The 18,186-nt window shown below is 34.3% G+C and overlaps 1 protein-coding gene across 6 annotated transcripts in view; it reads left to right on the plus strand.

The window, feature by feature from the left end:
- The window catches only part of JPH1 (junctophilin 1), a 94,219-nt gene extending 76,553 nt beyond the window's left edge, over positions 1–17,666 (plus strand). The window contains exons 5-6 of one of the 6 annotated variants that reach the window (XM_074205983.1): positions 9,323–9,418; positions 9,593–17,666. In XM_074205983.1, the coding sequence (XP_074062084.1) occupies positions 9,323–9,403 (81 nt within the window). In that variant the 3' untranslated portion in view covers positions 9,404–9,418; positions 9,593–17,666. Of the gene's footprint in view, positions 1–9,322 lie in introns of all 6 variants that reach the window. The other 5 variants (XM_074205984.1, XM_074205986.1, XM_074205987.1 and 2 more) reach the window with 5 other exon arrangements.
- The last annotated feature ends 520 nt before the right edge of the window (positions 17,667–18,186 follow it).

Consider the following 18,186-nt stretch of genomic DNA (forward strand, 5'->3'; position numbering starts at 1 on the left):
AATTTAATACATTCCCTGCTCTGATTCATTGAATAATAGATTTCCTGATTCCATAGCAATCTGCAGTAATCCTGAATAAGGTATATTTTATTTACAAAAATTTTTTTGTAACTGTTACATGTTGTCATCTTTGAGAATTGGAGCTGCTATTCACATCCTCAGTAACAATTTTTTTTGTCCCAAATAGTCATTGAATATCAGTATCCATTCCTTGGTGTTTTAATACCAACACATACATTCCTATAATAAACCATGCTACCAATCAATCTGTCTACCTTTTTGTGTCTGTGCCTGAGATGAAGCTTATCTAGCATATTTAGAGAGGATTTAGGATACCATTAGCACAAAACTATACTTCCTATAAATTTGAGAAGAAAAACAATATATAACTTTGTTATGGTTCGTTTTACATGAAGATTTTAAATTTATAATAAACAAGTTCAGAAATGTCTATCTGTCTCCAAATGATAGGAAAATGAACAGAATAAAAACCAAAACTTTTAAACCAGAAAATTAAGAGTTTTGGTGTACCTACTGAAAATACTACTCCCAAGAACAAGAAAGACTAAAGCAAACTGAAATGGAGCAGCAATAATTTTATTATACCAGTTCTGCAGATAAATCCTAATGAATATCTGAGTTCTACAGTAAAACTTGGTCCATCTGGAGAGTAATTTTAGGTCCTCTCTAAATATTCTAAATAATTTCCATATCTTAGACACAAAAAAATCTGTGATACAGGTTGATAGCACAGTTTATTTGAGGGAATGTATACGTTGAGGAAGGGGAGAGGAGTTAGAAATTATCCATGAGGATTTTGTATTACACAAATGTGTGACTGTTCATGTGTAACCTTATTCCTTAAGTGTGTATTTCCATTTGATACACAATTTCATGAGATTTTTCAAGATGGTGACTTTGGTTTGGACCAGTAGAAACAGATTTAAGATACTGTCTTCAGAGCAAGCTGAGACATTTTCCAGTAGAAGATCCTAACCAATTATCTTTGAAAATTACCCCTGATTTTTTTTCTGGTTTCTTCTAGTCATTACTCTGATCTTCTTCCAGAACAGTTTGAGCACTACCTGAATAGAATTCTTCCTCAGGTCATACATAGTTTCTTTTGAATTGAAGTAAGCCCTAAATAATCTCCAAAGCAAATCAGGCTTGAACCTGGAATAATCTGTTAATAATTATTTTTAGAGAGAAGTTTCAGGTTTATTTCAGATAATGAAGGAACTGTTTTATACATTTAGTTTTGGTCCAAAATAGCTCCTTTTTACTTGGAAAGTAAAGGAAAGTAACCAGGCTCACTTAACTAACACTAGAATATCATTAGGAAAGTAATCAGGCTCATTTAACTAACACTAGAATATCATTAGGAATGATTTCTCCAGATAAATTTCTAGTTATCTTTGACTCACTTATCTTTACTTTTCACATCAGATTCAGAATTTCTTTCCAAAAGAATATTCTTTCTAATTGGATATAAGAACAACATACTCGTGAATAAAACTATACTTCCTTAAAGTTAAAATTTAATTTAAAATTTTGACTGGCCCATGTTTTCTTATATAAGATATTATATTAGTTCTAATTAAGACTAAATTTTCATGCTGCTGCCACTTCTTTTATTGGACCTTCCCTGATCACTCTTGAAAAGCAAAGACTGATTTTTCATTTTGCTATGTCAAGCTCCCACTGGGCATGGTAGTCATATTTCTGGGACTTTGCCTTCCACTGCACATAACATAGATATTTGAAGAATGAAAGGATCACCCACTGGCACCTGTCTAAAATACTGTGGCCTAAAGCTAAAAGTGACAAAATAGGCTTTTTTCTTCATATTGCTGCTTACTTGAGCTTAACAATATAACATTACTGAGGCTTCTTTAAAAAAAAATTACAGAGAATATTCCAGAAAGTAGCTTAACCAGTGTTATATTTTATTACTTATGGACAGATTTATAAATTGATTTGCAGACTTTCCCACTAAAATTGAAAATCAGATCCCAAATGTGTCCCAAAAGTAATAATATCTCACATTTTTTCTAAGACTTCAGTATTATTAAGTACTTACCTATATGTTATATCATGGAACTTAATAAAGTAGAACTTTTAAAATAAGTGATTATCATCCCCATTTTACTTATGGGAAAGGCTGTGGCTCAGATTTTAAAAGATTTGTCCATCATTAGAATCTAGATCTCTTATATATAATTTCCTTTGATCTCCCCCTATAAACCATGAGTCTCACACTAACTAGTAAGCATAATTTTATTCTAGAATTTATACAAGTGAAAACATTTTTACCAAATTCATAGGTAATTCCACAAACTGATTACAGGAAAGAACAAAGGATATGGAATTTTAACATAGACACCAGAACCAATCTGATAGAGGGAACCATGATCTCCAGTTTCTGTCACTTAATTAGATGTTTGATTATGAACATATCTTTTAACTTTTTCCTCATCTTATAAACTAGGGATAGTATCTAGAGTCCTTATAGTCCTGGAAAGAATCAAATGAAATGTAATTGAAGTGCTTTGCAAATCTTAAAGGGCTACCAAAATATCAGGTCTTCTTCTATAAAGGATACTTGCCATACTCTGGCACAGTCTTTAATGACCCATGGCTGGTACAGGCTAAGATGCCCTGTTGGTATAGGCTAAGGTGCCCTGTTTTTCACTTCAGAAGTAATGTATGAATTTCAGTGTCCTGAAAGAATTGAAATGCTTTGCAATATAACATACTCATTGACAGACTACTAATTGAAGTAAATTGAAATTCAGCATCTAATTAGTCTCTATGGTGAATGATGGCAGAGTCCAAACCAAATCACCTGAAGATGTCATTTGTTCATTTATTAATTACATAGAACATATAATTAGCATTAATACAAGTTAGGCCTCATTTTGTACTAGGTGGAAACCACCTTTAAAATTCCATGTGAGAAGAGTTAATTAGTTATTATCAACACATCTTATTTTTCCCATAGTCTTAAGAAGACTACATTATGCAGATAGAGTGTGATTTTAAAGAACTTGGCAGCATACTAAAATTGCTTTGTTACAGTCTAATTTTATGTAAATTAAGATCTATCCCTACAGTATTATCATCCACAAGTATCTTTGTTCTTTCTACTAGATGCCAGCTCAAGACCTCCCCCATTTCTATTTCTTCTTCTTCCTGATTTTGCCAGCCCATTTTCTATCTCATAATTGATTGTTCTCCTTACCCTGAGAGAATTTCTCTTTATCAACACTTTCTTAGTAGGTGGGGACATCTTAGAAAAATTCTCCTGATTACATCTGTTGTTTAGTTAGTGTTAATTTATAATCTATTCAAATACAGTTCTACTATAACTAGTTTTCTCATCTTAAAAAAAAAGGAAGATAATTTCTACCCTATTGTATCAAATTGAGATAAGGGGATGCAAAATATCCTTTTAAAAATATCTTTGAGATTCAATTGAGTATAGAAATCTATCTTACCCTACAGGAAGGGAGGAGAAGAATGGGATGAGGGAAAGGAAGGATGAGTGATGGAAAGGACGGCAGATTGGGGGAAGGGATAGTCAGAAGCAAAACACTTTTGAGGAGGGACCAAATGAAAGAGAAAGAACAGAACAGATGGGGGTAGGGCAATAGGGTGGAGAGAAATATAGTTAGCAATAGCAACTGTAGGGGAAAATGCTGAAAAATTTGTATGACCTGATAGAGGAGTATCATTGGCACTACCAAGGGAATAATATGCACAGTGATGCCAACAGTCTAAGTGAAAAAGAAGTTGAAATCTCAGAAATGGAAGATCCTGAAGAGGAGATCATGAAATGTAACTTCTCCCACATAGTGCCAAAGTAGAGGACTTCCAAGATGCCATACCTTTGGTCAGAAAAGATTTTTGCATCACATGTGTTACTTAATTATTATCTTTATCCCAAGGGGGAATTCATTTCAAGGAAAAAGGTGGGAAATGACTAAAGTGAAAGAAACGATATAATTTGTTTATAAGGATATGCTTATTAACCATTTAATAAACAGGCATTTATTAAGGGACTACTACAAATCAGGCACAATGCTAGACAATAGAAATAAAAATATAAAGAATGAAAAATCCCTATTCACAAGAAAATTGCATTTTGATGAGTTAACATTAGATACACACACACACACATATATATATATATAAGAATATGAAGAATAAATACAAAATAGTTAAAAACAAGGGCATCTGGGAAGAAAGGCAGTAGCAGTGAGGGGTGTTGGGCAGGAATGTGAAAAAATATATTTGGAGGATGATGTTTGAGTTCTGTCTTGGAGAAAGTGAATGATTTTATGAACCAAAGGTAAGAATGAATTATATTCCATAAAGAAGTAGAGATGAAAATGAAGTATCATAAGAGAGGAACAAAGAGAAGGCTAGTTTGGCTAGGTTGTGGAGTAGGAGGGGATACAGGAGACTGGAAAGATGGGGGGCAGGCTGAGAAGAGCATTTAAAGTCAAACAAAGGAGTTTATATTTTATTCTAGAAGCAATAGAAACTGCTGAGATTGATTGAGCAGGGAAGACTCATTTAAGGAGACTCACTTTGACTGCTGAGTGGAAAAACAATTGTAGTGAGGTAGGAACACGATTAGGAAACTTGGAATTATGCAAATGAAAAATGATGAGGCCTTGAATTAAGGTGGTATGTGCATGAATAGGAAGAAAAGGGTCATATAAAAGAAATTGTAGTCCTAGGAACAGCAAAGTTTGACAACAGTGATAGAATATATGGAATGAGACAGCAAGGAGATGAGGTTAACACATGATAAGCATGAGAGAATGGTGGTGTTTTCTATAGAAGTACTGACATTTGAAAAAGTGGTGGATTTGTGGGGGGTGGAGAATAAGTTCTCTGAGAACATTGAATTTGAGATATCTTTTATACTTCCAGTTTAAAATATCTAATTAGCTGTGGATGATGTGGAACTGGATAGTAAAGGAGAGAGTGGGACAAGATATTTAGATGTGAAAGTCATCCGGATTGAGAAAATAATTGAAACTAAAAGAATTGATTAGATGAATAGAGAAGAGAAGAGGACCCAGGACAATCTTAGGGTTTTAGGGGGTCTGATATCAAAAATGGGCCAGCAAAGAAGACTAAGAGGAAGTAGTCAGATAGGAAGAGAATATAGAGAAAGTAATGTCACAAAAACCCAGAGAAGAGGGAGTATCCAAGAGGACAGGATGGTCAGGATTTTCAAATGCAGGAGAAAGGTCAGTTAAGTTGAGGAGTGAAAAAAAAAAGAACATGTGATATGGAAATTAAGAAATTGTTAGTAATTTTGAAGAGTGGTTTCAGTTGAGTGAGAGTTCAAGTAAGATTGCAAAGAGCTGAAGGAGAGGAGAGGAAGCTAACAGACTTAGCTTTTTCTAGGCATCCTGAGGAAGGGGGAGGCAAGATGTACTGAATGACATCTTGAGGAAAATAGAGTCTAGTGAAGTGCTTTTTTAAGGATGGAGCAGCAGGAGAAGAGAACAGGGAAAGATGCACTAGATTGGGAGAAATTAAATATTAATAAGGGATATAATCTACTGGAGAAGGACATGTATAAGGGTTTGCCTTGGCAAAAAGAGATTCCCTATTAGAGACTCACAGAAAATGAGAAAGGAGAAAAGAAAAGATGAGTCAAAGGATTTTGAGATAAAAGCAGAGGTGTCAAACTGGATTAAAATGTAATTGGGAAATGTTTAACAAAATAAATAAAAATAGAACATAACATAATGTTGATTTATTGTTCTCTAAGTCTCTATTGTAGTCTCCAGGGATCCATTTCTATTTGAGTTTTACACCACTGAATTGTTGAAGTATAGAGCTGCGTGTTGAATGCCTCAGTTTCACTATCAAGAAGTAAACTTTACAACTGAAACTGTTGGGGGAAGAAAGATGGGTAAGGGACACTTGAGGAAAAGAGAAAAGATGTACTATTGCTTCTGAAAGGAGTGAGTCAAGGAGTTAATTGGGGAGAAATGAATTTATAGTATGCCCAGTCAGCATGGTTTTATGACTTTCCCCAGCTATGTTCAACACATGAGTAGGGTGCAAAGAAAGATCACAATGGGAATAATCCAAGGTTTGAGTTTAAGAACAAGGCGGCAAGGGATTCAGGTTGATGACCATGTGGAATTGAATTGCTTAACTGTAGGGTGAAGATTGGGAAGGAAGGAAAGTAAAATCAGATTAGGGTAGTTGACCTGAGAAAATACTGAGGAATAGAAAAACTGACATTCACAGTGAGCTCAAAGAAAAGGTTTGGGTAGGAGGAATGGAATGAAAGGAAGTTAGGGTAAAATAAAGGAATGTTAGAGTTTTTATTAAGGTAATGGAACACTTGTGAGCAATGATGAATCTGGGATATGACTATTGCTGTATGGCTAAGGTGGGTTAAGGAATGGGCTGTAGAGTTTGAAATTGAGGGATTAAGAAGTTAGGAAATTTTGAAGGAACATCAATATGGATTTTGAAGAATGTGTAAGAATAGCTGTAGGGAAGAGGGAACAATCAAGCAATGATCTCTTTAAGAAAGGAGAGGGAAATGACCTGGGGCCAGTAGATAACATACAGCATGATTTTTAATAAGGTAGAAAATTTTGATACTGTGAATTGCACAGGAGAGGTTACTAAGTAATGGTAGAAGAGTCTAGAAATGATAGTGAAGAGCAAGGAGTATTTCAGCTCCTATGCTCAGGCCAAGAATGGGAGTGAAAAAATAGCCAGAGGGTGGCTAGGTGGTGCAGTGGATAGAGCACCATCCTTGGAGTCAGGAGTACCTGGGTTCAAATCTGGCCTCAGATACTTAATAATTACCTAGCTGTGTGGCCTTGGGCAAGCCACTTAACCCCATTTGCCTTGCAAAAACCAAAAAAAAAAAAAAAGAATAGCCAGTACAAAAGACTGATTTCTGGACTGAGTCTGGTGAAAAAAAAAATTGTATGAACCTTAGAACTTGTAATCAAATCAACAGGGCATATAAATCGCACAATAATAGAATGCTAGGACTGGGAGTCAGGAAGACCACCTGAAACTTACTAACTGTGGGACCCTGGACAAATCACTTAACCCGTTTGGTTCAGTTTGCTCATCTGTAAATTGAAATGGAGAAGGAAATGTTAAACCACTCTAATATCTTTGCCAAAAAATTCCAAGTACGGTCATGAAGAGTCAGATACAACTGAAAAACAACAAAAATCAAATCAGCAAATTAATTAGAACAGTTCATGTAAATAACTTAGTTAGGTGGGAATAGACTCTTCTTGTAAAGAGTATATGTTAAAAAGGGAGCCTGCCTTGAAAATCATCATTGAACATGGTAATATTGAATTTAGAGTGTGTTTTGGATATGTGTATAGGAAATGAAAATTTGCATCTATGAAGTTAATTCTGAAGATGGGTAATTTAAATCTGATCTACTATTACAAAATTGTCAGAAATTTTTTATTTAATTTAAGTGATTTATTCTGTTACTTTTTAAGTTCTGAACTGTCTCCCTTTCTCCCCCTTTCTCCATCTGGCAAGAAAAGGTCATCATTTAACATAGATTTTTAAATCTATGTGAAATGATGCTACACTTCTATTTATCAGTTCATTTTCTGGAGGTAGATGGCATCTCCCTTTCATAGTTGATTGGAGTATTACTAGATCTCAGAATAATTCAGTTATCATAATTATTTTTTGAACAGTATTGCTATTAATGTATTCAACATTTTATTGGTTCTGCTCATTTCACTCTTCATTATTCAATATAGTTTTTTTCATGCTTTTCTAAAATCAGCCTACTCATCATTTCTTATAGCACAGCCATTCTCCAATTGATGGGCATTCCCTCAGTTTCTGGTTCTTTACTATCACAGAAAGAGCTGCTTTAAATATTTTATAATAAATAGGTTCTTTTCTTTTCTCCTTGATTACTTTTGGGAAATATACCTAATAGTGGTATTTCTGGGTCAAATGATTTAATTCTCTGGCATAATTCCAGATGGCTCTCCAAAATAGAGAGCTCAATTCATAGTTCCACCAACAGTGTGTTAGTGTCCCAATTTTTCCACCTCCCCTCCAACATTTTTCATTTTCTCCTTCTATCATTTTAACCAATCTAATAAGATCTGATAAGATGATATCTCAAAAGTTATTTTAATTTGTATTTCCCCAATCAATAATGATTTGGTTTTCATATGACTATATATAGCTTTGATTTTTGTCATTGAAAACATGTCTGTTCATATCCTTTGACCATTTATCAATTGGGGTCATTATTATAAATTTGGCAAAGTTTTCTATATAGTTGAGATGAAATCTTTATTTGAGAAAATTCTATAAAATTTTTTCCTAGTTTTCTCTTTCCTTCTAATTTTGGTTACATTGATTTTATATACACAAAAACTTTTTAATGAAATGAATACTTCCAATTAATATCTCACAATGCTCCCTATCCCTTGTTTACTCTTAAATTCTTCTATTCAGAAGTCTGATAGGTATCACACATTCCATGTCTTCTAGATATCTAACATGTATTTTTAAGTATACCTCCCATCAAACTAACCTGTAAAAAAGTATAATTTCCCATATTATATGTATATATAATGTGGATTTGTATAAATGTGTGTGTGTGTATAAAAATCTTGAAAAAGCGATGGTATCTAAAAGGGTACCAGGAAAAGGTAAGAGAAATAGCATTTCATTTTAGCTTTCTCTAAATTCTTGTTATTTAAATTCTTTGGTTTAGAGCAGGGATTCTTAACCTTTTTTGTGTATGTCTTGTCTGATGTTCCCCTCTCAAAATAATGTTTTTTAATGCATCAAACAATTCATAAGATTACCAAGAACAATATTTATAATTAAAATTATACTTGTATATATAATCAAAAAATTTTTAAAAGCAAGACCTCTTTTTGAAACTGCTGGAGAAGGTTTTACTTAACCTAACTACATTTATGAAGAAATAATTCTTCCTAAACTGAATTCTCAGTAGTTGAAATCCACAGGGACCGTGAATACCATCTCAGGTAAAGATTCTATCTTTATTAGGACTGATATTCAGATGTTAGAAGCTAGCTAAATAAAGCTGTGTTATCACTTTTAGAATAATCTCTAGCATTGTATGTGCTCAATTGAGATACATTATTGTCGCTTTTAACCCTTTACAACTTTGGCAACTGGTTGTGTTTTATGTTACAAAACTGTGTTAATTGGTAATTCACTTAATGGGCTAACTTTATATTTGAGGATTTGAATTTATTTACATTTAAAAGTAATATTTATTTTATTTTATTTTCAGGGTCCTAATTCAGTCATGATTGTCCTGGTCATGCTGTTGAATATTGGGTTAGCCATTCTTTTTGTTCACTTTCTAACTTGATTGGAATTAGGAAAGGTAAGACTAGTATCATTTTCATGTAAACTCACAAGACATAATAGTTTCAATTCCCTTATTCAAATTTATAATCACTTTTTTTTTGTTTTTGTTTTGTTTTTGTTTTTGTTTTTTAATATCTCTGTAATGTCCTTTATTTTCATTTTGGCTATGCCTGAATGTGATTCAACGTAGTTCCTTACTGATATCACTGTTTTGACCCTTCAGTGAAGTCATGACAACTAGTGGAATTAGCCCACAGTTCTCTGCAATAGTGTCATCAGCCTTTTAAATGGCAACACACCAGTCATGCTCAGACACAGGGAAGGAGGCTTGGAATTAGGATGGGATCGCAAGAGACATATCTGAGACTTGGAAAATTCAGCCAGAGGACCTGTTCAGTTCCCTTGGGGATGGTTTGTGGCTTTGGGGTCCTCTGAAAGCTGAAGCAAGCAGCTATGTTGGAGAGCAAAACTTAATAATTTTTTGTTTATTTAAAAAGCAAAAGCCAAACAAAACACAAAATCTGCTGCTGCAGCCCCCAACCGGTGAAGTGCATTGGCTACTCCATCTGTCCTAGCAGAGTATGACTAAACTGGAAATGTATGGAGCTGCACTTTTTGTTGATGGAAGCTAACAGCTGCCTTACTGTTTTACCATCTGACATTTTTAGTAGGGAGCTGGGGAAACGACTGCCAGAGGAATGCGGTCAGAGGATACTGTTGCTGTGGAAGTGACTCCAACATTCACTCCTTTCTCATTAGAAGAAATAGTTAGCAGCATCACTCACCAGTCTTATGCCATTACCTGCTGCTTTTAACTTCTGTGGTGTTCTGGGAGATTACATTTTCTTTTGCTTGTGCATGACTGTTCATTTTGCTATTGATTTAAATTTGATGTATAGCCATGATAATAAATGGTATGAAGTCCTGGCTAGTGAAAATGTAATTGTTGCATCTTGAGGTAAATGCAAAACAGAAATCTAGTATACATGTGTATTTTGATAGGAAGGTCGAGCTCTTCATGACATTTGTTTTCCTAAACTGGTAAAACTCTGTTTCTCTTTCATGTTGATTGGGCAGAGTCTGGAGGCACTATGATGTATCCTGAGCAGTCACTAAAGTTGACCTGCTTATGTTAGTATCACACTGAATAAATTATGAAACATGGAGGCTCTTTGGGGTATTATTCACAAATGGGAAGCTAGACTACAAAAGGATTCTGAGAAGTAGAATCAAGGCTTTGCATGGTTTGGGGATTTGTTTTTTCTTTTTTTTTTTAAATGCCTTCTTGTTGATAGTAATAAGTGTTCAAAGGATTCAGTTTCATCACTGACATACCCTATAAGTGAATGATCTTGCTAGAGGCCAGTTCCAATGAAAATGAGGCTAAGACAATAATAATAATAACTAATATTGGGGGATGGGGGAATAGATTAATTTTGTGTTGAATACATTCAGGTAGAGCATACAAAGTTTTTAAAATCACTGCTTATCAAATTTATGCCTTTTGTGTTTTTTAAAGACCATATGTAATTTTGTTTCAAGTTTAAAAACCTTAGAAATTTTCATTTGGGGTATTTGTTTTTGCAGTATTTATTATTACATGAGTTACATTTATTTTGTGATGTTAATCTGTAATTACTATATTCTTTATTACTTAAAAGCATGCATATTTACTTGCAGAAACTGTATGTAGGATGCTTGTCCTCAAAGTAAACATTTTTGTTATTTAAAAAATAAATTGGAGGAAGGAAGAGACTTCTTTGTCTCTTTATTTCAATATTTAATCCTTTGCAGTTTGGGAAATTTTTTTGTAAACCCTTATTTTGTGCACAATATATAACCAGAATTATTTCCAACTTGTATGCTGTCTTTTCAGGGCAGCACTTACAGTAACATAGGTGAGGACTTAATGCTTTGTCTCCTGAGCCAGCTAACTGCAGGGTAGTAACCCAGTGGTATTTTTTGCAGAAGTACAGTATGTTGAGAATCCTGTGTGTGACCAGTATGGAATCAAGAAGAAAGCAGAAAGAGAGCAAATGAAAATTGCAACATGTGTATTTATTTTTTTAGAAAATCCTAATTTTACTTTGATATTTAGGAAGCAAGATTTTTAAATATAAAATGTTTGTCTCTATATAAAACTTGGTACTTGAGGTCACTGCTCCTTCTTGTCCTACTCCATGTCTCCTTACTGGGAAAGCTGATTTTTTAACTGAAATATTTAATTCTTATTAAATGTTTATTTAAAGTACTTAATGCTTTGGAAATAATGAGTAATAGATAACTTCAGAAAATGTTTATAAAGTAAGCATGGTGGTTCCATTTATAAATATATGTATGATTTCTAAGCTTTTTTAAAAACAAAGCTCAAACAGAAATTGTTGGTATTTTTCTAAAATGTGCACAAGCTGTATTTTACATGAAAGGCTATTTATAATGGGTTGTTATACTGTACACTACATTTTGGACAGCACATGAAGTCTGCCAATGTACTTACTTAATATGTCACTTTGTTTATTTAAAGTTTCTTGCTGTGAAAGAACTCTTTACCTATGAGTTCCTTTATTTATAGTCCTTGACCCCAAAATGTATAATGTACAGTTTTCACAACTGTATTTGCTCTAATAAAAAAGTTGGTTATTAATAAAGTTGTAGGTGGTTTTCCTTTGTGTTTAAATTAGTCTTGTACAGTGTGTACTTTTTTGTTATTGACATTGCCAGTGGAAGTTTAACAGTAGAATTTAAAATGGATCAAAGCAGGACAATGTCAGAAGTTTCCCATAAAATTATTTATTTCCTTATTTCTGCCACCTTCTCCCTTTTAAAAAACACAATCACTTTTAAATGTTAAATATAACATTTCATTTAACACTTTCAAAAATTGGATTACTGCCTCATCAAGGGAATTTACTTTTACATTTAAAGCAACTCTCTAAGTTAATATAAACTTCTCTCCTACATAATAATCTTTCAGTTAATTAAAATTGATTCAGCTATTTTGCTCCTTTTCTTAATGCCCAGAATAAATTAGTATGTTACCATAGTCTCCTAGTGCCTAAGCTGATAAGTGGCAATTTAGAAACCCTTGGAAGCCCAATTAACTCTCAGGTTACTGAATCTCCTTGAGTTTTAAGCTCCCTTTTGAGCCCAGAATGTTGCTGTTGGTTTAAGATTAACCAGACATGTAAGCATACTAGGCAGCAAAAGGTCTCTTTGCCACCAAATAGCTCCTATTTTACAGTTTCCATCCTTTAGTTATCTCTTTGTGTGAAAGGATAGAAGGTCCCTAATTAAGTGATTGAGTCATTATCACAATGAAGTGAAGTAATTGATCATCTCGAGATTTTTAGCAAGTTAATTAATTTTTAAAAACAACTCAGAGGTTTAACTTTTCACAGGAGACAAAGACCCATATTATGGAAGGGCAAACTGCTTATAAATATGATACTATTGTGTAGGAAGGGGTTCAAAGAAACTGTGGGCAACCTAAAGACTATGCCAAAGAATAAAGAGAATAGGTCATAATTTGACACCCCCCCCCCCCAACTGAGCCAGGTACCATGAATATCCAACCAGACATTGTTTTGGGGCTCTGGAAGATGTGTGATGCAAATTGGACTAAAGACTTGCCCATGACCACATAGCTAGTTAAATGACCCAGGTAGGGTTTGAGCTTAGAAACTAGCTGGGTGGTGCAACAGATAGATTGCTGGACCTGGAGCTGGGAAGATCTAAATTCAAATACTGACTCAGATACTTACCAGCTCTGTGACCCTGGGAAAATTGCTTAATTTCTATTTACCTCAGTTTCATTATCTGTAAAACGGGAGTAAAAATAGCAACCACCTCCCAGGATTGTTGTAAGGATCAAATGAGAGGTAACATTTGTAAAGTGCTTTGCAAAATTTGAAACACTTTTTAAGTGCTAGCAATTGTTATTACCTTTAAGTCCACTACTTTAACCACTCCACTGCACTGTTACATGGGTTAAATAAAGTACTCCTACTATTTTTCTGGCATAGGCTTCCTTATGCTAAAAATCTACTCATTACTACTTCTCCTCTCATACCTCAGTTCTCATCCCAGGAACACAATGAGGAAGAATAGTTCTCCTTCTCTTACTATAATGAGGTGAGTTCTAATATCGAGCAATTCACCATGAATTCCAAAATTGTCTATTCCCAGACCAGAACCAGCAATATGATTGCAACTTCCAGTTAGTGTAATATGTGAAAAGCACTCTGAACTTGAAATGGAAGGTCTACATTACAGTCCAAGTCTATCTGTGGGTGAGGTACTCTATCCCCAAGCTTTTAAAATCAATTATACTTCAAAAATGTCAAATTGAATTAATAATCCATCCCAATGGTTATACAAGAAGGAATATATGGAGGCTTTATCACCACAGTATCACTTTTTTTAATATTCTCATCCCTGTCCTGTGCTAAAAAATATAATGGATTGGGAAAGAGGAGAGCAGAGTGAATGGGGAGAATGTGATATGAAGAAAAGAGTTTCAATAAAAATAATTTTTAAAGATAAATTATTATCATTATTGGACCCCTCCATTGAACCAGATTACAGCCTGCCTTGTGATTATTTTTTTAATTTTTAAAAATTTCTATATGTACAATACATATATATTCATACATATACATATATACTATCTATAGGATATTATATATAGCATATAGACATATAGCATAGTATAATATATATTATATGAACAGAGAGAAAAAAAGTGTTTATGTATTAAAAAAAAAAACCCACTGTCCAAACATCTTGTAAAGAGATCCCCACCCTTAACTAAGAGTCTGGTTCACAGACACCAAGTTTTCCCAAGAGGATAGGAACTGTCAGTACTTGAACTTCCCTGTAATTTATTGCCTTCAAGAACCCAGAGACAGTTCTATGTCATAATGAAGCGCAGAATTTTAGTAGAGCTTTGCTGCAGAGTAGTTTACCAAAAAAACATAAAGCAAAGCACAAAGAATTTTCATTCAAAGTTCCTTAGAGCCCATCAAAAGGTACATGTCCTCACTGATGCATGTCATAATTGAGTCAGAAATATTCAGGAGGGGGCAGCTAGGTGGTACAGTGGTACACTGGCCCTGGAATCAGAAGGACCCGAGTTCAAATTCAGCCTCAGATATGTAATAATTGCCTAGCTGTGTGACCTTGGGCAAGTAACTCTTAACCCCATTGGCTTAAATAAATAAAAAAAATTTTTAAAGACATATTCAGGAATCTTGACCATTATAAATACTACCTGTAAACATTAAGGTCTATTATCAAAATGCATGATAGAAAGAGACAATTAGGGAATGTAAGAAATGTATCTGACAGATCCACCACAGTGTTTGTAACCTTAGCAACAAGAACTGGATTACCAGTAAGTGTACAACTTAGAAAGATAATCACAAGAGTAGAGAAAAATGAATTAATGGGCTTAGTCATTGTTCTTAAAAAGAGGGATTATCAAACAGATAAATGACTCTGACTTTAGATAAATGAAAATATATCTAATGAGAAAATGAAGGCACACCAGGCCCAAAGATCTTCCAAGAACTGAGGATAGTCCCACTAATGATGGCTAGAAGATTATGGTTGATGCAGGAATGATGAGAAATATAGTTTCCTGAGATGCCATAGAAACAGCTGAATGGATCTTTTCAAATTCTACAACATCCTAAATTCGTGGAATTTTTCTTAACAAATTTGTAGAAATTTTCTAAACTGTATACTTCATTAGCTATTTTAAGGGGTATGTGTTATAATAAAAAATATAAAATTATTTTAAAATTAAAAATAATAATATTTATTGCATTAAGGTTTACCAAATGTTTTCCATACATTGTTTTGCTTCATTCTCACAACTATATGAAGTGCTATGACTCTCCCCTCTTTTACAGAGGAGGACACTGGGGCTGAGGGAAGAGAAAATGGCATGCCAAGTTCAAAAAGTTGGTAACTATCCTAGGTAGAATTTCAGTCTTCCTGAGTCCCAGTTCATCTACTGTTTCTGTTGTATCTGTTATGCCATAATAATTAGAGAGAATGGGAAGCCATAGACCCTAAATACCCTCTTCTCTCCCCCTGTTTTCCCCATAGTAAACATAGAAACTCAAGTCACAGAAAACCTACATTTACCAAACTTTGTTCCTTTTTTCATCACTCTACCCCCATCCCCATCAGAATAGCCTATTTATCAAGCAAGTCATCAGCCAAAGAAGCAGCATTCTGTATAGGATAAAAAGCTGGCCTTGGAATCAGCAAAACCTAGAATCTAATCCCTATAACACTGGCTTTGTGATCTCCAAACAATCTAACCTTTCCGTGCCCAGCCAACTCTCTGTGACCATAGGTTGCAGAGCTGATATCCTCCAGCTACATGGGTAGAGAGAGCTTCCTCATCTGGAGTTCCCCACCAATGAAATCACAGTTCTGAAAAAAAAAATCAGCAAGAAAAATATTAAGACATGTACCCAGATTTAGAGATTGAATCATTGTGACTGCCGTAAATTAGGTGAGCTAAAAATGAATGTTGCCTCCCAGGTAGCTATGCGACAGCCATGTGAAGGAAGACAAGATTCTGTGATGTTATTGGACCCAAGTTATTCCCTAACTTAAGATAGCTTGTCTAACAGACCTTTCCTCTCAAGTTTGACCATGTTCTTCTTTAAGTATGCACCCTTTAATAATGCTCTTATTTTTATCAGCCTGTTCTCAAATTCCCACATTTGCAAGCCTACACAGAACTCCCTCTGTCCATCTGTGTAGGCTGCTAGTGTGTGCAGTGTTTTCTTCTAGTTAACAGCTGAAGAACCATAGAAAATATAGAGGGACGTGCTATCAGTCTGCATGTATAGCTTTCATCCTATCCTACCTAATTCCCTCTGAGACCAAGGACTGAAGGAAGCTTTGTTATGAGGAAAGGCTTAATGATTGGCAGGAAGTAAGGGGGCTTTTAGGAAAACATCCTGCATTAGCTCCTTACTTGTACCATGGAACAGATGAAGGAAATTAACTGTCTGAGGAGGCTTTGGTAAGCACTTCATTTGACTTAGAAGTTCAGATCACTAACATTTTAACATTTAAGGCATATATCAGAAATTATAGAAAAATGCTTTTCAAAATTTCCCTGCAAGTTATTATCATGAAGCATCATTTGAGGGCAAGACTAAATTAGGTCACTCCTCATTTACCTTTTAAGAACTAAAGTACTGATGTCTCCCCAAAATATCTATGTGAAGAAACATCTAGGTTACTAGGAAGTGGTCCAGATTGGACAAATGTTGGTCAACCTAAATCACTCATATAGTTACATAGGTCACTTGAGAAGGGGAAAGTCTGAGAATTGCTAAGGGAGCTAGCACAGATTTGTAAGGTTCTTTTGGTCTGGACTGTGACCTTGTCTTCCTGACATCTGTTCATCATACAACAATACCTCTTAAAGCATTCTTATCTTCTATTCTTTAAAGAAGATCTCTCTACTTAGGCAAACTGTTAATTTTGTTAATTACTATGTATAGCTCTATATCCAAATTAAACTTTATGAAAAGAAATAAGATTACATTTCTTTAAAAAAATTCCTTAACTGTCATTTCCCTATAAAAGCCATCTTCCTGGCTATTCTGACAGTATAATGTTTGACTATAGGGGCATTTTCCATTTATATCAGAGTCTCTCCTTGGATAAAAGGGACTTAACAGGTTTCTTGAAGTTTGTTAACCCACAGTTTTCTCATCTTTAAAGGGGAAAGTATTTTACTTGATTCCCTTTTTTAAGATTTTAAATATTTTATTGATATCTTGTGTTTTTACATCATCTTTATTTCCAAATATATCCCATCCTCTCCCCCAGAGAGCTGTCTCTTGTAGTAAAGAATAACAAAATAAAATAAAACAGTTCAGCAAAACTAAACAACACAGCAACTATTGGATTCAATATTTACTGTTCCACACCCATATTCCCTACCAGTTCTCCATTCACCAGCTCTTCAAAGAAATTTGGGAGATATATTTACTCATACTTTCTTTGGGGTCAGACTTGATTATTATAATGGGGTTTTTTTGGAAGGTTTTTAGCCTTTCCATTTACATGGTCATGAAACTAAGTGTTCTGTAAAGATCCCTTCTAGTACTACATAAGAGACATTGAGGTATAGTGAATAGTACTAGACCTGAAGTCAGGGAAACCTATCACTGACTGCAATAGTGTGACCATGAATGGGTCAATCATGTAATCACTCTGTACCTCAGTTTCTTCATCTGAAAAAATAGGGCTTAAAAATACCTGCAAGTATTTTGCTCACTTAGTTATTATGAAACTTCAATGAGATAATGTGTATGGGGTGAGTTTATATACATATATGTATGGTTATATATGTATATTTTCATATATATATCAGTAGTAATTAGTCAATGGGATGACTGCAGTACAAAAAATGGGAACAGTCAGTCAGTTGATAAGCATTTATTAAATTCCTACTATGATTCGGGTACTATGCTAAGCTCTGGATACAAAAAAGGGGCAAAAGAGAGTCCAAGCCCTCAATCTAATGGGAGACAACAGTAAACAAATACGTACAAATAAATTCTATACAGGATAAATAGAAAACAGTCAACAGAAGGAAGACACTAAAATTAAAAAGGGCTGGGAAAAGCTTGTAGAATATGAGATTTTATTTGGTACTTGAAGAAACCATGGAAATAAAGGAAGCCATGTCAGGAAGGGCTTCCTAAAAGGTTTTAAGGAAAATTGAAGGATAGCTTGCCAGACGGA

This window comes from Macrotis lagotis, chromosome X, assembly GCF_037893015.1.
Source record: "Macrotis lagotis isolate mMagLag1 chromosome X, bilby.v1.9.chrom.fasta, whole genome shotgun sequence".
Classification (NCBI taxonomy): Eukaryota; Metazoa; Chordata; class Mammalia; order Peramelemorphia; family Peramelidae; genus Macrotis; species Macrotis lagotis.